This window comes from Drosophila takahashii, chromosome 2L, assembly GCF_030179915.1.
Source record: "Drosophila takahashii strain IR98-3 E-12201 chromosome 2L, DtakHiC1v2, whole genome shotgun sequence".
Lineage (NCBI taxonomy): Eukaryota > Metazoa > Arthropoda > Insecta > Diptera > Drosophilidae > Drosophila > Drosophila takahashii.
The window spans coordinates 943,691-966,298 of record NC_091678.1 but is presented as its reverse complement, the minus strand read 5'-3'; the positions used below and the strand labels follow the sequence as shown (position 1 = coordinate 966,298).

At 42.6% G+C, this 22,608-nt stretch overlaps 3 protein-coding genes across 5 annotated transcripts in view; 1 reads left to right on the top strand and 2 right to left on the bottom strand.

Moving 5' to 3' along the window:
• GABA-B-R3 (gamma-aminobutyric acid type B receptor subunit 3) overlaps window positions 1–22,608 on the bottom strand; it is a 204,965-nt gene that overhangs the window by 37,601 nt on the left and 144,756 nt on the right. The gene's annotated exons all lie outside the window — the stretch shown is intronic.
• Window positions 3,137–9,265, top strand: LOC123003227 (uncharacterized). The gene is made up of 2 exons (XM_044395078.2): window positions 3,137–3,762; window positions 8,515–9,265. Exon 2 carries the CDS (start codon window positions 8,591–8,593, stop codon window positions 9,263–9,265), a length of 675 nt encoding a protein of 224 aa, XP_044251013.1. The 5' UTR covers window positions 3,137–3,762; window positions 8,515–8,590.
• On the bottom strand, window positions 9,672–11,883 carry Hsp60B (Heat shock protein 60B). Its single transcript, XM_017155945.3, has one exon. It carries the CDS (start codon window positions 11,762–11,764, stop codon window positions 9,818–9,820), a length of 1,947 nt encoding a protein of 648 aa, XP_017011434.2. The 5' UTR covers window positions 11,765–11,883; the 3' UTR covers window positions 9,672–9,817.

The following is a 22,608-nucleotide window of genomic DNA, read 5'->3' as shown; positions in this document are numbered from 1 at the left end:
TTTTCAGTACTACAATTACATCCCCAATTACCTAATTTAATATTCAAATTATACAAACTATTGACGGTGTACACCCGAATTGCAAGCTCCAGCCATTAATGATAGACTCTAAAATATGCTCTTCCAGCAAAGTATCCTAAGATTGATCTCACATCGTTCGAAGTGATCAGCTACTGATTTGAAATAAAAGCTAAAGATTCGCAGGGGGGGAGTAACCCCACCATTAATCCACTCCCTTCCAGAACTTGGTCATCGGTAGCCTAGGCACCCTGCAGGGTATCAGACTGCAGACTCAACTCCACAGCCTGGCCAACACAACACAGATCGTTGCTATTTTAATTAACTGCCCGGTCTGTGCATTAAAATTGTTTTGACTTTGTTAAATGCTTGCAAATCGCAAAGCGACATGAAAATTTACGCGCCACAAGGAGAAGCTTCCAGCAGCAGATGAAGATGGAGATGCAGTCGGCTCAAGACGAATCGGAATCGGGATCCCGAGGAACTGGGAACTTGGAACTTGCAACTGGGAGCGGTAGCCTGAAATCGATACTGCTTTGGTCGCAGCATTCGATGCGGACATTTGCCATTTACCATTTACCATATGCTATTTGCTGGCGAGATGTTTTTCCACCACCACCCAGTGACCGAGGCAAAATACCGCAATCAGGCAAATGGCCAAGTGGATGATGCACTGCCTCATCACCAGCCACAATCCATCCCCGGACCGTCCTCGGGCCAACCCATCCCATTCTCAACGCCAACCCCTTCCCATCCTGATACACAGAAAATAATATAAAATATTGCATATTTATCACATTATTAAAATGCTATTCAATATAATTTGGCATAATATTAATGGATAGTAAAGTTAAGATCAACTTGATACAGGTATTTCACTATCATTATACACTTTACTAATAAAATGAATTTATTTAAGATGATGTAATAGTATAATATGGGGAACATTTGAATTAAAGCTTACAAGATGGTAATATTACTTTTATTATAAATATTATATTATATCAAAAAAATAACCTGTTGAGTTAGAAATTAAAGGTCACATGCATAATGACGGATGTTGTAAAGACTTGACTTATAGAACAGAATAGACAATCGTCATGATATTTTCCCAGTGCAGTACCATTGTTCTTCACCACCCAGAGAACGCGAAAATGTTTGCCAATGTAATTAAAAATGCATTTGTGGTAAAGAGCAGTGAGAAGCGTTGAGAGCGTAGGCCGTTCGGCCAGAAGGAAGTGGATGTTGGGATGCCATGGTATTGGGAATATTGAGATACTGGATATACTGGCATACCGAATGAACCATCTGTAATCGGCGATCAGTGCAAATTGTCGTGAATTAGTCGGCCACTCAAATCTATGGCATTAGGCCCGAGGAGTCGGATCTCTATAGTCACATTAAAGAGCCGCCGCCCGTTTTTGGGGTCGCGAGATCGGGAAAGACCAAATCGGGAGAGAGCGAAAAGTAGTGCCAGCCACATCACACATACGCCGTGTATGACGGCCCGAGTCTGAGGAGCTGTACGCGTGAAATGTCAAAAGCTAAAAATGCCATTTGCTGTGCTCCAATCACTCGTTGGCCTTTCGGCGGCTTACACTGAGAGAAAAGTGCACAAAGATGGAGTTACATTACTTACAAATATGTTAAAAACCCAGAAAAAATAAATTCAAAACTAGAAAACTAATAAAATAAGACAACTCTAATATATAGGGCAATAGAATTTATAGATGCTGAAAGCAAATATTATAATAACTATTAATAATAAAACTAAAAAACAATAAAAACAATTATAGTATAGATTTGTTTAATACCACATTAAACCCCATGGATGTTACAAACAAATTTCGTAAGTTATTCGATATTAAAACTAAAATACTAAAAAACAATAAATAAATTCAATAAATATCTATAAAATAAGATACCCAATCGAGTAATTATTTTTTAGTAAGATATTAAGCACCATATCATATCCAATAACCACTTGAATATTTTAATAGTTTTTTTTTTCTTAACAAGCCAACACTTATGAATGCGTGGTATAAGAGCGATTATTAAGATAATCTAAAAAACAAGTTTGATTGCTTGTCAGCTCTAAACTTTGCAAGTGTAAATTAGATTGAATGGCTGATAATAATTTTTTCCTAGCACCATAGGAAATATTTTTTGTTTGTTTTGTCAACGTGTAGAAAAGTGCCCATGATTTGCTCATTGTTGTCATTGTCCGCAGACTCACACGCAAAAAAAAAGAGGAAAAAGTACAAGTCTTGCCTGCACATGCAGATTGGCCAAGAGCGATAGCGATAGCCTTTTTGTTTGCCTTTCGTCTGTTTTTGGCTTTTAGAGCTGCGAGTTTTCCGACTCGGCGGAATGGAGTTGTAGCTGTTCGTTGGCCAGATGAACAATTTCCTTTCCGACGCGAGAAACCAAACCACCTGACCAGGATCGAATCGCGAGGTCTGGCTTGGTCGCAAGATTTTTCCCTGGCCCACGCTCGATGGTCCACCAGGTCCACCATTTTCGGTTCGTTTGGCAGGGGCCTCGATGAAAAATTTGCAAATTGGAATTATTTATTTATTGATGCATGTTTGATGTGACGCTTTTGTGGAGGCTCCCAAGCCCCAAGGCCCCCCTTTTTTCCTGCACATTCACTCTCATGTAACGAATCGCTTTTTTAGCTGCGGGCCACAAATGCAATCGGCAAACACAGAAAATACGAAAAGTAATGGAAGTGGACGAGGGAAGGCCGCGCAGCACATGTGTGAGAAATTGCTGTTTGTTTTATGCAAATGATCATCGCATCGCATTGCAGCTGGATTCGCTCTGCCGGTCGCCGTTCCAAATTTTCGGCTAGCGCAATTAAAAACCGAAAGTGTGAAGGAAGCGAAGCTTTTTGCAGACCAGCATGGTAAACCGATTGTGGAAAAGTACGGGCAAAGGGCGAGGAAATGGGTAAAAGTCCCGAATCGGTCTCACTTTCTCACTTCATTATGTTTGCAAGGGAAAGGTTTTTCACTTTTGATGAGTCTCTTTATTGGAGATCACCTTGATCATAAGGAAATCGCTTGCGATTTGAAATCTCTTATAATAGGGTCTTAAATAATATAACCATTTGTTTGGGGAACACCCTGTTCTTTTGGTTTGTGAATAGACTAAGGTTGAAATCTGAAGTTAACGTCATTTTAAGTAAAAATGTTAGTATTTAATATGAACGCCGCGGTCCAGAGAAAGCTTACTAAGCGATCTCTTTTTTTGTAATAACGATATCTGGCCACTCTACTCGTGGAAATAAATTGGAAACAACGTGAATTATTGAAAACGCAACGAAAACGAGTTCTATATTGGAAACCTAACTCATCCTTTGGCTACATTGCTGTTAGCAATTCCCTCCAGAGCAAGGTCTGGAAACATTTTGGCGACCGTGACAGGACAGCTCTAAAGGATAAGTCACACGCGCAAGTACGATTGCGGATCTCTCATCGGGTCAATATAGAACTGCAATTCAAGCACACATCGGCCAGGGCTTCGCTGACCAATTCAACGAACGCAAATTGGTCAGAGCCTCACTGGACATCTCGGAAAGTCAACCAGGGCTTCGTTGGAGCAACTCATCAGTAGCAGTTGGCCAAAGCCTCGCTGGTGGATTCCACGTCGGTCAACCACAACCTCACTTCTGCGGATCACATTTCGGCAAACATAACCACACTTCGAGACACGCAGCTTTCACACACTTACACATCGCAAGTACACACACATATCTAAGTAACCTGTACCCATATACATGTAAAACATATACAAAATTATAAAGATTGTTGCGCCAAGTAGCTATTTCTATGAAAGGCTGAGATTCTTGCTGTTGCCCATTTTATCTTCAGTTCAGTTGCAGGTGCCTCCGCTAGGGGTCGAACATACGTTTCAATTAAACTAGTCAGTTCTCGATCTTGAGTGTACGCATTGAACAATGGATAAGGCTGAGGCAAGCATTCCCAACGAAGCAGGTCCATCCCAAGTAGAAGTCAATGACGCAAAACTTGTTAAATTACGAGTTCAGCGGACAACGATAGAGCGCAATATCAAGAATCTTAAAGGTCGTGTTCTCACTCTTGGGGCATCCGTTGAACCCACAGTGCTGGAGTGCAATTTGCAAATAGTTGAAAATTACTTTCGTACATTATGTCAGATTCAGTCAAACATCGAGGAAATTTACTGCATCGACACGGGGAGGGCGCAAGTGGAGGAAATCTTCATTGATGCAAAATCAACAATTACACAGCTCATAAATAAGAAGCGTAAAACCAGCCTCGTTGGAGACGATCCAAGTTTTCTGAACTCCACTGGCAACACAACGCACCACAGCCGATTACCTAACATCAAGTTGCCCAGTTTCGATGGGACTTATTCTCAATACAAACGGTTCATCAGCGCGTTCTCCAACCTTGTTGATCAGGATTCAGGCATCCCCACCATTGATAAATTTAACTATCTCCTCAATTGTCTGGCTGGCCCAGCTTTAGAAGTTGTTCAACCTTTTCAAATCACTGAACAAAACTACCCAAAAGCCCTAACCCAGTTGAAGGCACGATATGATAATGATGTATTAATTTTTTTGGACTACATTTCTAGTTTTTTCGCTTTATCCACATTAAAGAAACCAGATGCATCACAGCTTCAAAGACTTATACATTCAGCCGCAGCTATAAGAGGTTCTCTACTGTCATTAGGGTCAGCAGAAGATGTGATGAACGCAATTTTTATTCACATTCTACTCTCCAAGGTCGATTCTGATACCAAACTGTATTACGATGAAAAACTGACGTTTGAGGCTTTGCCATCATGGGAAACCTGCTGCAAACTCTTAACTCATAGGTGCCAATTCTTGGAGAGCCGTTCCAAAGGGAAGGAACTAGCAGACTCGCACGAGTCAAATCATAAACAAAGGCCTACTCAAACATCGAAGGCTTACATCACAACCAGTGCAAAATGCGAATATTGCAGGGCATCCGATCACTACATATCGAATTGTCAAACGTTTTCCGTTCTTCTTTTGGACCTGCGAAGAGATTGGGTCAGGAAACGGGGACTTTGTTTAAACTGCTTGCGTCCTAATCACAACAAAAAGCAGTGTCAGTCGAAATCGCGCTGTAAAATTTGTCGCTCCGCTCATCATTCACTTCTTCACAACTTTTCGCCTGGAGTTTCAACACAATCCAGCGATCAGGTCCATCGCACGGGAGAATCGCCTCCGTCAACGGTGCAGCCACACCTTTCATTAGTGGTGCGAGCAGCTAAACTCGGTATACTTCCCACAGCAGTGGTCCAAGTCAAGGACAAACTCGGGGAACTTCATTATATTCGCGCTATGCTTGACTCCTGTTCTGAAGTCAATCTGATCACTGAAGAAACAGCCAAGCTTTTGAATTTGGAAAAATTCAAGGTATCTCAAGAAGTTTGCGGAATTTCAGATACGTGTCAACCCATTAAGTATAACGTTATAGCGACACTAAAATCACGCCTTTCTGAATTTGAATGGACTTCCACGTTTGCGGTAATAAATTCAATATGCACGCACCAACCTAGCAGCACCATTGGAATTCAAGATTGGAAGCTACCAACTAATGTCAATCTAGCCGACCCGCACTTTTTCCAGTCGACCAAGGTGCATATGCTTATCAGTACCGAAGGGTTTTTCGAAGCATTAAAAAATGGAAAGCATTCTCTTGGGTTTGGCAAGCCTAGTTTAATCAATACAGAATTCGGTTGGGTAGTAGGAGGGAATATCACATCAGCTCCAACAGTGTTTAAAGCCTTTCATTGCACACTTCACGAAAATCGCGCTGACACCGACACAATTTTAGATCGTTTTTGGAAAATCGAAGAGTATTGTACCTCTCCTCCTACATTTACGGATGAAGAGCAAGCGTGTGAAGATCATTTCATACAAAACGTATCCATTTTAGTCGATGGACGGATTCAAGTGCGCCTTCCATTCAGCAATTCAAGTGCAGGTTTGGGTAATTCATTCAACATGGCTCAGAATCGTTTCTCAATGCTTGAGCGAAGACTTAACCGCTGTCCCGAATTAAAGGAAGGCTACGTAAACTTTATGAAAGAGTACGAGGCTTTGGGGCACATGTCGCCTCTTCAATCATTCGATTCCAACATGCGACACTTTTTTATTCCGCATCATTGCGTACATAGACCCCAAAGCCTATCGACCAAACTTCGCGTTGTCTTCGACGGATCAGCAAAATCAACCTCGGGCAAATCACTAAACGATCTTTTACTCTGCGGACCGACAATTCAGCAGGATCTCATCACCACAGTTTTAGCTTTTAGACTACACCGGTTCGTTCTCACCGGTGATATCACTAAAATGTATCGTCAATTCATGATCGATCCCCGTGACCGATTATTCCAGCTAATCCTGTGGAGGGAAAACCCAACAGATCCAATGAAAGTATACCAATTAAACACCGTGACATACGGCCTATCATCAGCTCCGTTTTTAGCTATCCGAAGTTTACAATATTTAGCAAGCGAATCAAGGTCAGAATTTCCCGCAGGAGCTTCAGTTTTGTGCAACGATCTTTACGTAGACGACCTCCTGACAGGTGCTGATACGGTAGAAGAATTACTGGAAAAGAAAAGACAGGTCGTACAAATATTGAGGAAGGGAAACATGAGCATGTCGAAGTTCAACAGCAACTCGCACATCATCGGAGGCTTATCAGCAACGGAAGTCGCCATCAAGTTTGAAGAAGAAGAAATCACCAAAGCCCTTGGATTGTCGTGGCAGCCTCAAAAGGACTACTTCGTATACAGATACGACTTATCGTCAGACAACACGTTTACTAAGCGAATTGTTTTGTCTACTATCGCAAGTCTCTTTGACGCACTAGGATTACTCAGTCCCGTAACCATACGATGTAAAATCCTGTTGCAAGACCTGCACATTCTCAAACTTGGATGGGACGAGCCACTCCCGGATACACAAAATGAATTGTGGAGTGATTTAAGAAACGATTTGAAAGATACACCCAAACTGAAATTTCCTCGATACATGCACACGTCTCCGTCAGAGCCGTGCGAAGTTCATGGATTCGCGGACGCATCCGAGCGAGCTTATGGCTGCTGTATATACATTCGAGTAAAATTAGGAAATACAGTTCACACAAATTTACTTATCGGAAAATCCAAAGTAGCTCCTATTACCGTTATATCTCTACCAAAGCTAGAATTATGTGCAGCAGTCCTGCTAAATGCAACGTTTCGAAAATTTCAGAATAAGCTCTCTCCATACGTCAACAAGATTTACTTCTGGACGGACTCAAAGATCGTTCTTCAATGGATGACGATGCATGCTTCAAAACTGAACTGTTTTGTAGCAAACAGAGTTTCAGAGCTGCAGCAGCACAGCGCAGATGTCGAATGGAGACATGTACCGTCAGCAAAGAACCCCGCGGACATTGTTTCGAGAGGTTGTCGCACTTCTGACCTGTTAACTAACACTTGGTTAACCGGCCCAGAATTTTTGAAACTGCCATCCGAGGAATGGCCGAGTCTCTGTATTTCCGCACCATCATCTATCGAAGTACGAAAAAGAGCACTAGTCATATGCAACGAACCATCTACCTGCCATGTAGGGACGTCAGTTGGGAGTCAAAAAGTTAACGTTGATGGCTCTAAGGAACAGGTAAATTCAAAATCTGATGTTTTAGATTCGATCATAGACTACGTCATCAACAAGTCCTCATCGTACGTTCGAATACTACGAGTATTGTCATACATTTATAGAACATTTAACAGAGTCGTACCAGATCGTAAACTCAAGGTAAAGGAAATTTTGCATATATCTGCATCTGAGCTAAACGTTACGTTCTGGCGTATTATAGGGCACATACAGCAGTCAGCCTTTCATGAGGAATTGAAGTTACTAGCAAAAAATAAATCTCTAAAGCCACACTTACAGGGTCTCGCTCCATTTATTCAAATGATGGAATTAGATAGTGTCAGTGTCAATGTGGTAAGGGTAGGCGGGCGATTAGCAAGATCAGCGTTGTCATTTGAAGCAAAATTTCCAGCAATCGTTCCACGAAACCATCGTTTCATTCAGCTGTTTATAGAATTCCTTCATAGGAAAAATCTACATGCAAATTCAAAAATACTCATTTCTCTTTCTCGAGAAAAGTTATGGATTGTCAACGCCAGAGTTCTAACTCGTCAGGTCGTCCGGAACTGCACGCATTGTTTTCATTACAAGCCAAGACTTGCACAACAAATTATGGGGAATCTGCCTCCTGACCGACTTCACGCGGAACGCCCTTTTTCAATTGCAGGGGTGGATTTCTGTGGCCCATTTCAAACGTGTTATAAAATACGTGGCAAGCGACCATATAAAACATATGCGTCGATATTCATTTGCTTTGCTACGAAAGCTGTACACATTGAGGTGGTGTCTGAGTTATCAACTAATGCATTTTTATTATGTCTTCGAAGATTCATCGGACGTCGGGGCCTGCCTTCGAAACTGTACTGCGATAATGCTACCAATTTCTGTGGTGCAGCAAGGAAAATGGACGAATTCAAGCAACAGTTTTTCAGTACAGAGGTCATCGACGATCTTCACTCCTTCAGTGCGGTTAAAGGATTTGACTTTAACTTCATTCCGCCTCGAGCCCCACATTTCGGGGGGCTCTGGGAAGCCGCTGTGAAGTCAGCCAAAACCCTTTTACTGAAGAACATATCGGAGGCCAATCTCACATACGAAGAGCTTGAGACAACGTTTGCTGAAATAGAGGCAATTCTCAATTCCAGGCCAATTGCCCCTCAATCAGATGATCCTAACGACGGAATCGCTCTAACGCCAGCTCATTTTCTGGTTGGTTCATCACTGTTGGCTGCTCCAGACGAGCGCATCTTCAAACCACAGTCCACCGCCCAGCTAAGTTATCTGGATCGATGGCAAAGGGTAACGTTTCTCAAGCAGCAGTTCTGGAGTATGTGGCAGCGGGATTACATACACACCCTACAGCGTCGAGGAAAATGGAATACTCAACAAGCAAACATCAAACCGGGCCAACTTGTCATCATACATGAGGATAACACACCACCACAACATTGGATTCTCGCTCGCGTCGTTTCCGCAATCCCAGGAAAGGACGGGAAGGTTCGAGTTGTGGATCTACAAACTTCAAAGAACGTGCTGCAACGCCCAATTCATAAAATTGCTCCTCTTCCAATGGAATAGTTGAAAGATCATAGATCCTGCAACGGGGGGAGTATGTTTGGGGAACACCCTGTTCTTTTGGTTTGTGAATAGACTAAGGTTGAAATCTGAAGTTAACGTCATTTTAAGTAAAAATGTTAGTATTTAATATGAACGCCGCGGTCCAGAGAAAGCTTACTAAGCGATCTCTTTTTTTGTAATAACGATATCTGGCCACTCTACTCGTGGAAATAAATTGGAAACAACGTGAATTATTGAAAACGCAACGAAAACGAGTTCTATATTGGAAACCTAACTCATCCTTTGGCTACATTGCTGTTAGCAATTCCCTCCAGAGCAAGGTCTGGAAACACCATTATTATTTTAACATCTTGTTATTGAAATGTTAGTTAACATGTTATACTTTTTCCTTTTAAAGAAACAAAGATTTCTATTCAACACAATAGATAATTTATATTTCATAAAGAAATTCGACGTTGGCCACAAAAATACACATGAAATTTAAGCTCCCGCCAATTAAATTAAGATTTGGGAGATGATTCAAGGTAAAATGGGTTTCCTTTTCGGGAGACACTACATCATTCCACTGTCGATGTCTCGTACTTCAACCTGCTCCATGCCGGGAATAGCCTTGACCATCTCGTTCATCTCCTCGGCAGAGGGTCCATCGCTACTGGAGGCGCTCATTCCTCCTCCTCCGCCTCCCATTCCACCAAAGCCGCCTCCCATTCCTCCGAAGCCACCCATGCCACCCATTCCACCCATTCCTCCCATGCCACCCATTCCACTCAGGGCTGCCAGCTCCTCCAGTCCGCCCATGTTCATGTCCAGCCCGTCATCCATTCCGCCGCCAGCTCCGGCCAACTTGGCCAGGAGATCATCGTTCCGGGAGTCTGTGATCACCACCTCGGTGGTGCTGAGCAGGGAGGCCACTCCAGCCGCATCCGTAATGGCGGTTCGCACCACCTTGGTGGGATCGATGATGCCCTTCTCCACCAGTCGGCAGTACTCATCGCCCATGGCATCGTAGCCGTAGTCCCCGGATCCCTGGAGCACCTTGGCCACCACCATGGCGCCTTCGACTCCCGCATTCTGGGCAATCGTGTGGCAGGGCATCCTCAACGCACTACAGATGATATCCACGCCCTTCTGCAGATCCGCAGTCTCCATCTTGAGTTCCTGGAGGTGGGGGATGCAACGCAGGAAGGCCGTGCCGCCACCTGGCACGATTCCCTCCTCAATGGCCGCCCTTGTGGCATTCAGGGCATCCACCACCCTGTCCTTTTTCTCACCCACCTCCACTTCGCTGCCACCGCCAATGTGGAGAACAGCCACGCCTTTTGTGAGGGCGGAGAGGCGCTGCCTCAAGCGATCCCTTTGCTCTGGCTTAGTTTGCTTATCCCCCAGTTCATCCTTGATCTGCTGGATGCGCATCTCGAGCAGGCCCGGCTTGGGTTTACCCTGTAGCAGCATGGTGCTGTCCTTGCTGATCACCGCCTCGCCCACCTGGCCCAGATCCTCGGGCTTGGCCTCCTCCAGCTTGCAGTAGTTGACGTCATCGCCGAAGATGGTGGCTCCCGTGGCGGCGGCTATGTCGCCAATCAGCTCCTTGCGATGGTGTCCATAGCTGGGCGATTTGACGGCACACACTTGGAGGCCCAACCTCAGCTTATTCAAGACCAAACCATTCAGAGCCTCGCCACTGATGTCCTCGGCTATGATGATCAGGGGGCGTCGCTGCCGCAGCGATTGCTCCAGACCCTTGACAATCTCCTGCAGACCGGTGATCTTCTTCAGGGAGATCATCACTAGGGCATTGGCAAACTCCACCTTGGAGCCTTTAGAGGTGTTTACAAAGAAAGGGGAGACATAGCCATTGTCGAAGCGAAGTCCTTGAATAATACTCAGCTCATCCTTGAGCCGCTTGCCATCCTTCACGGTAATAGTTCCCTTGGGTCCCACAATATCCGTGGCCTCTGCGATGAGGCGACCTATCTCCGTATCACCATTTGCCGAAAGGGTGGCCACCTGCTGGATCTCCTCGCGCGTTTCCACCGATTTGGACATCTCCTTCAGCTTCTCCTTCACCAGATCCACAGCTATCATGACACCGCGGCGAATCTCCAGGGGATTAGCACCCATGGTGATCTGATTGAAGCCCTCTTTCGCAATTGCCCTGGCCAAAACAGTGGCTGTGGTGGTGCCATCACCTGCCGACTCATTCGTTTTATCGGCCACATCCTGGACCAACTTGGCCCCGAGGTTCATGTGCTGATCCTTCAGGGCAATCGAACGGGCCACCGTAAACCCATCCTTGGTGATCTTCGGCGAGGTCCAGGGTCGCTCCACGATCACACTGCGTCCCTTGGGACCCATCGTGACGGCCACCGCATCCGCCAGAACATCCACGCCCCGGATCATCAGGGCACGAACTCCCGGTCCAAAACGCACATCCTTCGAGTACATTCGCGTGAAACAGCGACTCGCGGAAATCGCCTCGGAAACACAAGAACGGAACATTTTATAGAAATCAATGTGGAATACTAGAAACTTTAATACTATAATATTCAATGGTTTAAATATTTTTTGGTTCGATTTCAGCCACGAAGTGAGTACAAATGATAATCAAGGGGACTGTTAAGGGCAGCAGTGAGGCACTGAAAGACAATTGATCTAAAGCCTACTCAGAGCTTCAGTTAACGGCACTTTTAGGGATCATAACTTGGAAAATCTTAAACTAATTTTAAGTGGCATACCTTTTCACCAAATGTTTTTATGCCGCCTCTCTGCTAGCACACACAGCATACATCTAAAAGTTAGGTTAGATTATCTTACTTCAAAGTAATTTTGTAAAACTTTCTGCAAAGTTGTACATTTTCTTTTGTGAGTGGTGCTTTATATTTAAGTTAACAATTTAACTTAAGCTCTAAGAAGATAAATAAATAATAATAATACTTTTTTCTTAAAATTTTAGATAGATTTGAAGGTAGATTGAAGTTTATTTTAATCTAAAGCTAACTGCCCTTCTCTTCTTAGTAGATATTTCTAAATAAATAGGAACCATTCCCTCTCTATTTATATTGATTTTCCTCGAGCACTTATCGTTCTGTTCATTTGTCCAGATGTGGAAGTATAAGTTTTCAGGCAATCGCCAGTTTTCACAACTTGCATTTGTCTGGCGCCTGGCCGTCTGCGATCTGCGGCTCTTCGATCCTCGGTTTTCGATCTTCGACAACAGAAGCCGGGCCTTCTGTTTGCCGGAATAAATTAGCGTGCAGCTAATAAGCCCCGACATTCTGGGTGGAGTCTGCCCATTTGCAGTTCTATTAGGTTTGCAGTTCCACGGACGCCGCTCTGACCCACAAACAAGACCAGCCCGTCGTCTGCAGATTTCCCAGAACTTGGGTACTGCATTCTGTACTGCAGGAGGAGGATGGATGCATTTTCCTTGGACTGGGACTGCCCCGTTCCCATTTCGAAGGCAGCTGTCAAAAATTGTTTGCTGCCTACTGAAAACCAAAGAAATTCACACATTTTGCTGCAAGCCAAATGGCAAATGGAAATGGGGAGTTTGAGACGGAGATGGAAATGGAAATGGAGATGGGATGGAAATGGTCAGTGCACAGTGAACACAAAGACATAAGAATCTTCTTTTGAATACAAGTATAAAATATTTTGCAATAGTAATCAGTAATAAATAGATTTGTATTAATTTTTTCAAGAATGGTATGTTTTTTGTAATTTAATGAAATCTTAAAAAAAATAATAAATAAATAATAGGAAAAGTAAAAAAGGCAATTTGGTTGTGGTTAAAAATATCTATCAAAATGTAGAAATCATTTTTTAAATCGGACCATTCATTAAAAAATTATAATCAAAAATTAAAACAGCCACTAGATGGAGCCATAATTTCAACAGCCGCTAGATGGCTCCCAAGCACTCCCTTCAACTGAGTAATGGGTATCTGATAGTTGAAGTACTCGATTATATCTTCTTTTTGTATTGTTTTATCTGTGTAAATATGAATCGATTAAGGCTAGAAATTTTCTCTCTGTGCTGGAGGCAGGGATCTCTATTGGAGCTGGGGTCGTCATTGGCATTGGAATCGGGGTCCGTTTCCTGGCTGGTTGACGCGTTGATTGCCATGTGCAAGCGGTAGCACAGTAGCCGGGTTTTGTGTCAAAAGCCCGTCACCGATTTTCAGGGGGAAAGGGGAAGGGCGGCGGAGCTGATTGATGAGGCATTTGCATGTTCGAAACTCACGGGGAAGTCGAACTTCTTCCGCAACCCGCAACCTTTCTCTCTCTTCTTATGCGACATGTGAAAGTGTCCATGGTGGGAAGACCACCTGGTGGGCCTTGCGATAATCCAAAGTACAGCCCATCTGCAGGGTCTTCTTGCTTCGGACGACTACAAATTACTTTCGCTGGCAAGCAAGCCTCGATCTACGATTAATTGCAGGCCCTCTTCGGGGGATTCTCCAATTGATTTCTGTCTGGTTGTTGGTCTTCTTTTTTTGTGGCCTGAAATTAACCCACTGACCGCTGGCCAATGATTTCCTATTTGATTTTGCCAGAGTTTTGCGCGGGTCTGTCATTAGCCGCGGATCTCCACGCGGATCGATGAGCAGATGAAGTTGTTCGGGTAATTGTGGAGCAGGCGGGCAAAGAAAGTTTTAATGAGAATCGGGCAGACGGCTGACTTTCAGACTTTCCGACTTGCAGTTCAATCTGGCCATTTGCGTAAGTGCCAGGGCAGACAAAATTCCAGGATCTGGAATCTGGGATCTGGGGCAGCCAAGTGCAGATTGAGCTCATGGGATCGATCTATCGATGAGATGCACTTTAAAAAAATATAATGGGTAATTCAAAAAGTCTTAACTAAATTATTAAAATATAAAGTTTAATTGAATCATTTAATATACTTGAATCAATAATATTATATTAAAAATGTATTATATAACCTTTTCATGTTCCGCTATTGTACAAAACTTTTAAAAAGCTCACTGATAAACAAATGAAATTAAAGCGTAGGTACAGATACAAATTTTTATAAATTCAGTATGGACATTTTAGAAATGAGAATATTCAGAGTAGTATGCTCAAAAAAGGCAGTTCTTATTCAGTAATTTTAGTCGATATTTAGATTTTAACGTTCTTTTTCGATTAAAAAATTAAAATTAAGTACAATTTTCAATAAGCAGTTTACATTTATTAAACCCGTGAATATAAAATAAATAAATGGTATTTCTCAGCACCAGAACACAACTATAAAATGTCAAATCAAGCTATTTCCTTATGTCTACACTATCTTTAAGTACATATTTCTGAGTGCACTTGGGCAGCTCCAACCTCGTCTCAATTTAGCCTTTGCTCCCAGCTTTTTTGACTCAACCGAGGCGAACTCAGCGCCTCTGAAAGACAGCCGCTCATATTGTCACGTACCGGGCGGTGTCAAGAGTGCATGAAAATCGTTTGCCGCATTGACTGTAATTAACTTTTTGACTCGATTTGACTGAAGCCGGGAGCTGGCTGCCCGCCAGTCCACCAGCCCACCGGTCGTATGAGCAACTAGCACACCACCGATTCCAGCTACGCGAATTGAGGAAAATAACGTGGAGCAGGTGCTCCGTGGCTCGATTTCGGTGGCGTTGCAATTAAAATTCCTATACGGTCCAATCGAATGGCCAAGGAATGCGCGCAGCGTCCAATTCGATTGCGGTTTGAATTTGTGTTTGCTTATCTGCCCCGCGAAAACAAAAACATTCGCTGGCTAATAATTAAAATTATTTAACACGCCGCCGCTTAAATGGCATCGCTCATACGCCGCGTTAGCCGCGCTGTCCCCCGCGGTCGACTTGCCAAATTGGCTGTCAGTGGGCTGGAAACAACTAAAACCACACAACGACTTAAACTTAAACTTAGACAACTGCAGAAAAAAGAACTGCAAAAAAACCAAAGCCAAACGGCAGCCTTTGTGGCAGCAACGGTGGCAAAATAATTTGCATAACCCGCAATCTGTGTAATCTCCCAAGTTGGTGGCATAAATTAAAAGGAAAATGTCAGACTGAGCCGAGAGAAAAATGTTCAGAGGAAGGGTGGGCGGATTTGACCCAACTCTCACGGCAAAGGTTGATCTAATTAAACATACCCGAATGACTAGTGATTAATTTTAAATTAAGCGTTTCAGGTGTCTTGCTTTGGGTTTTTTAATGCATTTAATTTGGTTTGATTTAACTTAACCTGATTTATGGTCATATGACGCAGACTGGATTTATTTTTAAAATTTATGATCGGATTTTAAGTGAAATCGTTTTTTAAAAATACAATGCAATTATAAATGTGATTGGGTAAATAATGTCTTTATAAAATCCCAGTTAGCGTTACTTAATTTCGGTTTTTTAAAAAAGAATTTGTAAAATGGGGCTTTTAATAAGTCGAGGTCTTATGATAACACAGAGAATATCTGCCTAACTATCAATAAAATGTGGTTGAGTTGTAGACCATTTTTTTCTAGGTTGTCATGACTTTAAAAAAAAATAAAAATAAAATAATTATTAAATACAAATAAATTAATTGATCTTACTTTTGCATGGTCTTAAAAAAACTATCTATTTTCGAACATAGATTAAAATGTAAAAGAAAGGAAGTGAAAGGTTTGAAAGTACCTAAACCACCCTAAACCTCATCCTAAAACCCCTCCTGCCACATCCATGGCCTCAAATATCTAGCCACCCACTCGACCAGCGATTTGTATTGTCACATCGCTACGAGTGTCGTACGAGTGTGGACAAAACAGTTGACCCGGAGAGTCAGAGTCGTCGGAATGAAGAGACGGCACTTCACACGCCGCCGTGGCAAAGACAACTTAATGCTTAATACTTATTGTCGCGCCTTAATCTAGATACACTCGGCACTAACAACCAGCGACTTGGTGGCCAGGGGGTCCATTCCCATTCCCAATCCCAGCCAATCTGCAGCTCGTGCTCGTCCGGCAAACACAGGCAAAATTGAGTGGCAAAATGTTTCTCCTCAGTAGTTTTTTCTTTTTGTTTTTGAACATTTTGTTGTCACGGCTGTCGCCCCTGCTCCACCATAACCACCAGTCCCACCACACATGCCAAAAGCCGCTGGCCGGTGCTGTCAGTCTTCCTATGACTTCCACTCCCGCTTCCAAAAACTTAAAGCCAGCGAAAAAAAATAGAGAAAAAATCCCAATCCCAGTTGGACTGTAAATCTGCATGCGCGTCGCGGTGTCAAAACTTTTTTAAACAAAATAATTAAATGTAGAGAAGAGAGGGAAGCCACGGCAACAGCGCATAAATAGTTGCATGGTTTGCTGCCCCCTCGAAAAAAAGTAGAAAAAACTCTGAAAACCCGTCTCTTGCAAACCCCCTTCGATTCACCACAAAAGCTCATGCAAAGAAATCCGCTAGAAAGTCATGTTCGTGTGCTGCAACTTCGAATTGAAGCTGCAGAATCAGCCGAAAAATGTGCCTGCTCCTCATCCCCATATTTATTCCCCTCTCTGGAGTTGAATGCGTGATCGGTTTACTCACGATAGATTTTTAAGGATTTTATAAGGTTTAATAAAAAGTTTAAAAAAACACAAATAGTATTACTTTACATTTTTACCTGGGGGCGCCGCTTTGGCGCGAACATCAATTATATAATTTTAATTATAAATAAAGGACGTCTAAATATATAACCCTTATTTATTTAAAAATATATGAATTAGTTGATCTCAAATAATTATTAAGATCAATTTGATATGCCTCAATGCCTCTTTTCATAATTTAACATGATTTAAATTTGTGGCACTTTCTGGACATAATCTACCCCCAACTCGAGTGTCACGCGACCATCTCGAAACCAAGAGACTTCTGCCTGCTGCTTGCTGCCTGCTCCCAGCTGCATAATAATTTATGATCGCGTCCAAGATGTGGGTTAATCGTGTTTTGGGCTAGTTTCTTGCCCCAGCTTGTCTCTGCGGAGGCTCCATCCCCCATCCAATCCTCCGGTCGGCCAGTCCGCCAGTCCAGCCATCTAAATACAATCCCGAGATTGCTGCTGGTTGGCTCTTTCTGCGCTTTGGCATGTTCTTCACATCCAATTACTGGGTCAGGGACCTGCAAGTCCTGATCTCGGCTCGGCAATTTCCACAACGAGATACTCCCACCACCTCGGTCCACCTCCTTTCTAGCCCACTTTTTCCGCTTTCCGCGATCCGCGATCCGCGCTCCGCCGGTCAGTCAGTCAATTGCAAATGGGGCATTTAATCTCGGGGAATGCGTAACAGGCGTCTACTGGCCACGCACGATTCCCAAGGCAATTAGCCATGGATGATGGCTTATATCCATTGCCAATGACCCCCTCTTTGCTGCTCTGTGCAGTTCCATTCTGGCTCTGATGAGCCGCCAAAAAGCAATAAAATATCATTTTATTAGCATGCGGACTCCGCTCAAGTGCCAAGGTGGAGGCGTTCTCTATTTCCAGAGCCCCTCTTTTTCTGCTAAATAGCCTCCATTGTGAGCAGCCACAAAAGCCAGAGACACGTGCACTTGCAACCAAACGAGTTGGGCTTAATTTTCAGGACAATTCAAGAGTCACAAATGCGAAGAGGGAATGCTCTAATTAACTAAACTTGTTATTTAACATTCCAAAATGTTCACTTCTCTTTGAAGTAATACTAACAAAATACTAAAAAATACGCGTTTCTTGAAAAATACTTTAAATGCTTTTAAATAAGTATTTTTATGATCGGTAGAATTATTACTTCTTCTAAAAAATTCTCGTTTTAAATACTTTATTATGGGATTAAGCCAGCGAATTCTTTAGGACATATCCAGGAAAACTCTTAGATTTTCTAAAGAATTCGCGTTTTTTGAAAACTATTTATCTTCACCATTCTGATCTATACAGCTGGGTGACTCCAAACTGCAGGGCAGACTGCCTTCAGTATTTAGTATGTTACAGATTCCGTGCTCGTTTGCGACTCTCTATGGGTCTCTGGGTCTCCGGAGACCAACGTCCACTGTCCAATGTCCGCGGCTGCTGGTTCAGAATTTATGCATATGACCTTAGTTATTGACATAATTTCGTGGCTGGCTGTTCGGGCACGAAACGAAAACGAAAAGCGCATAAAAATGCTGGTTGAATCCCGAAAGGGAGAGAGATTCCGTTTGAGTCCCCCAATTCGCCAGTTTGCCAGCTTGTGCCGATTGTGCGAAATGTTCACGCTGCTTCGAACAAATGCGCAAATTTGTACGGAGGGAGGGACAGAGGCACAGAGGATCCGGGGATCGGATCAGGTGATTATCACAGCCTCCTCCTCGCCGGGGCATTTGTCAAATTTTCCACTTAATCCGACGTCGGCCGTGCTCGCATGGAAAATTGTCACAGGCACAGGCGCGTAAAAAGCAAAGGCAGGTAAAAGGCGCCCCACGGCGACTCAGCTCCATTGAGCTTCTCGGTAGATCGCGGTGCTTTAATTGGTCTTATGAAATGGACAAAGTGCGAAATGAGTTATGCGCACGCGCGCACCCGCAGCCGAGTCCCCGAGTTTGAGTTCGAGTCCCAGTTCCCCTTGGTTACCGAATCTCCACCTCGAAGTCCCGATCTCCGAACACAAATACGATTCCGAATCCGTGGCCGATAATGAACGCATGTGGGAATTCGAAAATTGGATTTGGGTATTGTGCAACCAGCTTGGAAGCCAGTGACACAGGGAGAAAAACATCAGGTGTTCAGTACACTTAAAAAATATGGTATGGTCATGAAACTTAAGCTAATAAGTAGATTAATCATTTAAGCGTTAAGGAAAAGTTTAAAATGTCTATATTTTCACATACAAACTAATTTAATAAAAACGAGTACTATAGCTAAAGGGATTATCACAGCCTCCTCCTTTATTTTAACTTTTAACTATTTAATTTTTTACAAGGTTACATTAATTTTTAAAATTTTAATTTGAGCCCCAACAGGGAATTTTATTACGAACTCAAAACGGTATGACATTAAATATTTGAACACTTTTTTTTGAATTGTCTTGGAAAAAATAATGATTTTATTTATGCAATTAAATAAAGTTAAAAAAGGAAATCTTGTATTTTTATACACAATTTTAGAAGATCATTTATAGTTTCTTTAGAAACTGCCAATGTTCTAATATTTTTCTCAGTGCACTGACTCTGCCTTAGTCTCAGTTTCATTTTCCCCGCCTGCATTTGTATCTTTTGCTGCTGCTGTTTTGCAGTTTCACAGATACAAAAGTCCCAATGCGAATGTGAATTCGAGTGCGAGTGTAAGTATGAGTTTGAGTGTGACTGTGAGCACGCAAAGTATCTATTAGCGTCGCCTTTGCGCGCCGAAGTCAAACGGAATCTGTTTAGCAGTCGCTGTCTTTTGGCGTTTCTGTTTCTGTTTTCCACGTTCGGGTTTTGGCCATCGCGAATTATCTGTTAATTTGTGGCAATTTAGAGATTTGCCGATACGAAGCTCACTCTGTGCATTCAGCGGCAGCTGCTGATACGCGAATTCAGCGGACAGGAGTCAGTTGCAAGTGGCTGCTAAGCGATATGGATAGCGGATGATCATCACCCGTCGTCGATCGACCAGGGGAGCTTTTCCATTTCCCAATCGGTTGGGGGAAACCCGAGTTCATGTCAACAGACAGCCGTGTGGTAATGATCTAACCGGGAAAATCAGATAAGAGTGTGGTAAATAACACTAATGTCAAACTAAAGTTTTTTACTAATTGATTAACTCACCAATAAGCTTCTGTGATATTTAATCCCCAGGAAAACCATTCACGGAACCCGAAAAATCTGTATCCCAATTTCCACAGGGCAGCCACTTTTCGCACAGACTGTCCCAGCTTTAAACTTGGTTAAGACTAAGCTGCGACTGACTTGCGATAAATTCCTGACCAGCAGCAACAATCTGGCCACAAACAAGCAGGCAGAGGGGCTTACCTGCCTACTCGCTCCCAATACGCATGCGCAATTTTTCAAAAGCTTTTAAAGTGAAGAGCCCAGAAAATTACGATGTAATTTTTGTAATTTCTGTAATTGCCTAATTCTGATTAATTTGAATTGACGAACGGCGGAGCAATGGAAAACAGGGTTTCGTTTCGCAGAGGGGAGACCGAAAGTCCAACAGCCAATTGGAGTCCGAAAGCCCAAGACGACTATTTTTGCCAGTGCATTGGCATGTAGCCCCAATAAGCGTTCCCTGGTTACCTTCTGTGATCTTTTCACTTCCATTTCTAGGTGCAGAGAGAAGAATCAGAAGGTTTTATGGAAATAAAATAAGTAAATACTAAGTTTAAATTCAAATGAATGTACCGGAATTACTAAATATAATTTAAAAATTATCGATACTTTTTATATATTGACAATATTGTTTCGATAATATCGATGTTTTCAATAGGAAAAAATAAATCATCAAAATGTCGATATTTTGCAAACTCTTTTACTAAGCTTATCACAGAATAATTAGGTCTAAAAATCCGGCTGGAAGGACCACAAAAATATTATATATCGAATATCATCAAAATGTCGATAATTCGCAAGTTAGGTCAAAACATCCGGCTTGAAGGACCAAGTGGATATTGAATCCGTCTTGAAGGACCAAATGTTGATAAAGCTTCTTTACGATTTAGCATGAATATTTTCTACATCATTTCTTGTTAACAGCTTCAAGTCTGATTTCTTCCTGTGTACATATTTCGCGCACTCACATCCCGTGGCCAGCGACCCGCTTTAGTTAGCCGGTTAACTTGCTCGGACTTCTCCCTCGGCGGCGGATTGAGAGGTCAAAACCGAGAAGCTGAAAATTATGCGCCATTGTTGGCTCGTTGCCTCGATCTCGAACTCGAATTCGAGAAAAAACCAAGCCACAGAAGCAACCGCAGAACAGCAGTTTCGGTCTCGGATTTATCCCCCAGTTGGACTTGCGCCTTTTTAAAGCTGGCCTTCGCGTAATCCTTACTTATGCGTACTTTTGCATTGAGCTCAGCCCCGGCTCTCGATTCTCGACAATCTTCAATTTATTTGTGGGCTGCTCGACACTGCGTGGCCTCCTTTAATTTGATTAAAATTTATGAAGGAGTTGCAATGGATGATTTTTCTGGGCACTTAAGTGTTCGTAAGTTTAAAGTATTAGATTCCGATTTCTTAGGAAATATTATTTATTTTAAAGATCGTAGAGTTAGAGCTCTATAAAATATAATAATTGCCTTGGGTCACTGCAATTTTAGGCAGTTAATCCACTTTGTTTAGCGAATTTTATTATCAGATAAAGTGACAGCAAGCTGGTGACAAGGTCGCTGGGTTAATCCGCAACCAGGGAAAAATAACAGGGCAACAATAACTCAATTAAATGCTGGCCCATTAATCATACGCCAAGTGGAACCAACGCAGCAGATGCTCCGGCGATTGGGGACTCCTCTGCAGACGGCGATGTGTGAAAATCTCCCGTTGTGATGAAAAATTAAATGCAACTCTACGGATCCGTAGATCATCAATGAAATTTAATATGCAAAGGCATCGAAGCAAACGAGGAGCATCGGGAGCACCGGAGTGGCTTAGTTGGTGAGACAGAGAGACGATGTCATTGTGTAGCTTAATTAGCCAAAGTTGTTGGCGACCCGCTGATTAGAATGCCATCATAGAATCGGCCACTCGTACCATCCACGATCTATGATCTACGATCTACAGTCTACAGTCTTTAGTCTGCGATACACTTTCCGCCGTCTGGGCTTTCTGCTTGTGGGCTAATGAAGTCGTTGCCGAGCCTGTTGATGTTTGGGCAATTAATCAAAACTCGAATCAAAATGGAAATGGAAATTTAATGGCAGACAAAACGATTCATCTAAACGATGGGAAATTGTTGAAATCAGATGGGATCTAACGAGCGATACAGAGTGAGAAAAGGTTGTGATATTAAAAAGATAATTGGGAAAATAAGATAAATCATCTGAAGAATGTTTTGCAACTGTATAGGTACTTATAGAAATTGAATCTTCCATATGTTTTTAAATATTTTTAAAATTAGCTTTTAAAATAATATCTATACTACTAATAAAAAAGAACACAAAAAAAAAAGAGAAAATGAACCGGCAGCCAAAAGTGCTTGTTATAAAAATCTAAAAAATAAAACCGAATTTCGGAAACATTTCGAAAATGCACACTGTTGTTTACATGATATCACTTTGATTTCTTTCTCTGTCCCAGAGAGAGTCATAGTCATAATCTTAACCATAATCGTGGACATGATCATGGCCAATCACGCCGCACTCTCTCTTTCTATCTGCTAACTGCAACCGCAATTTCGCGGAATGCTCAATAGACTTTTGTTTAATGC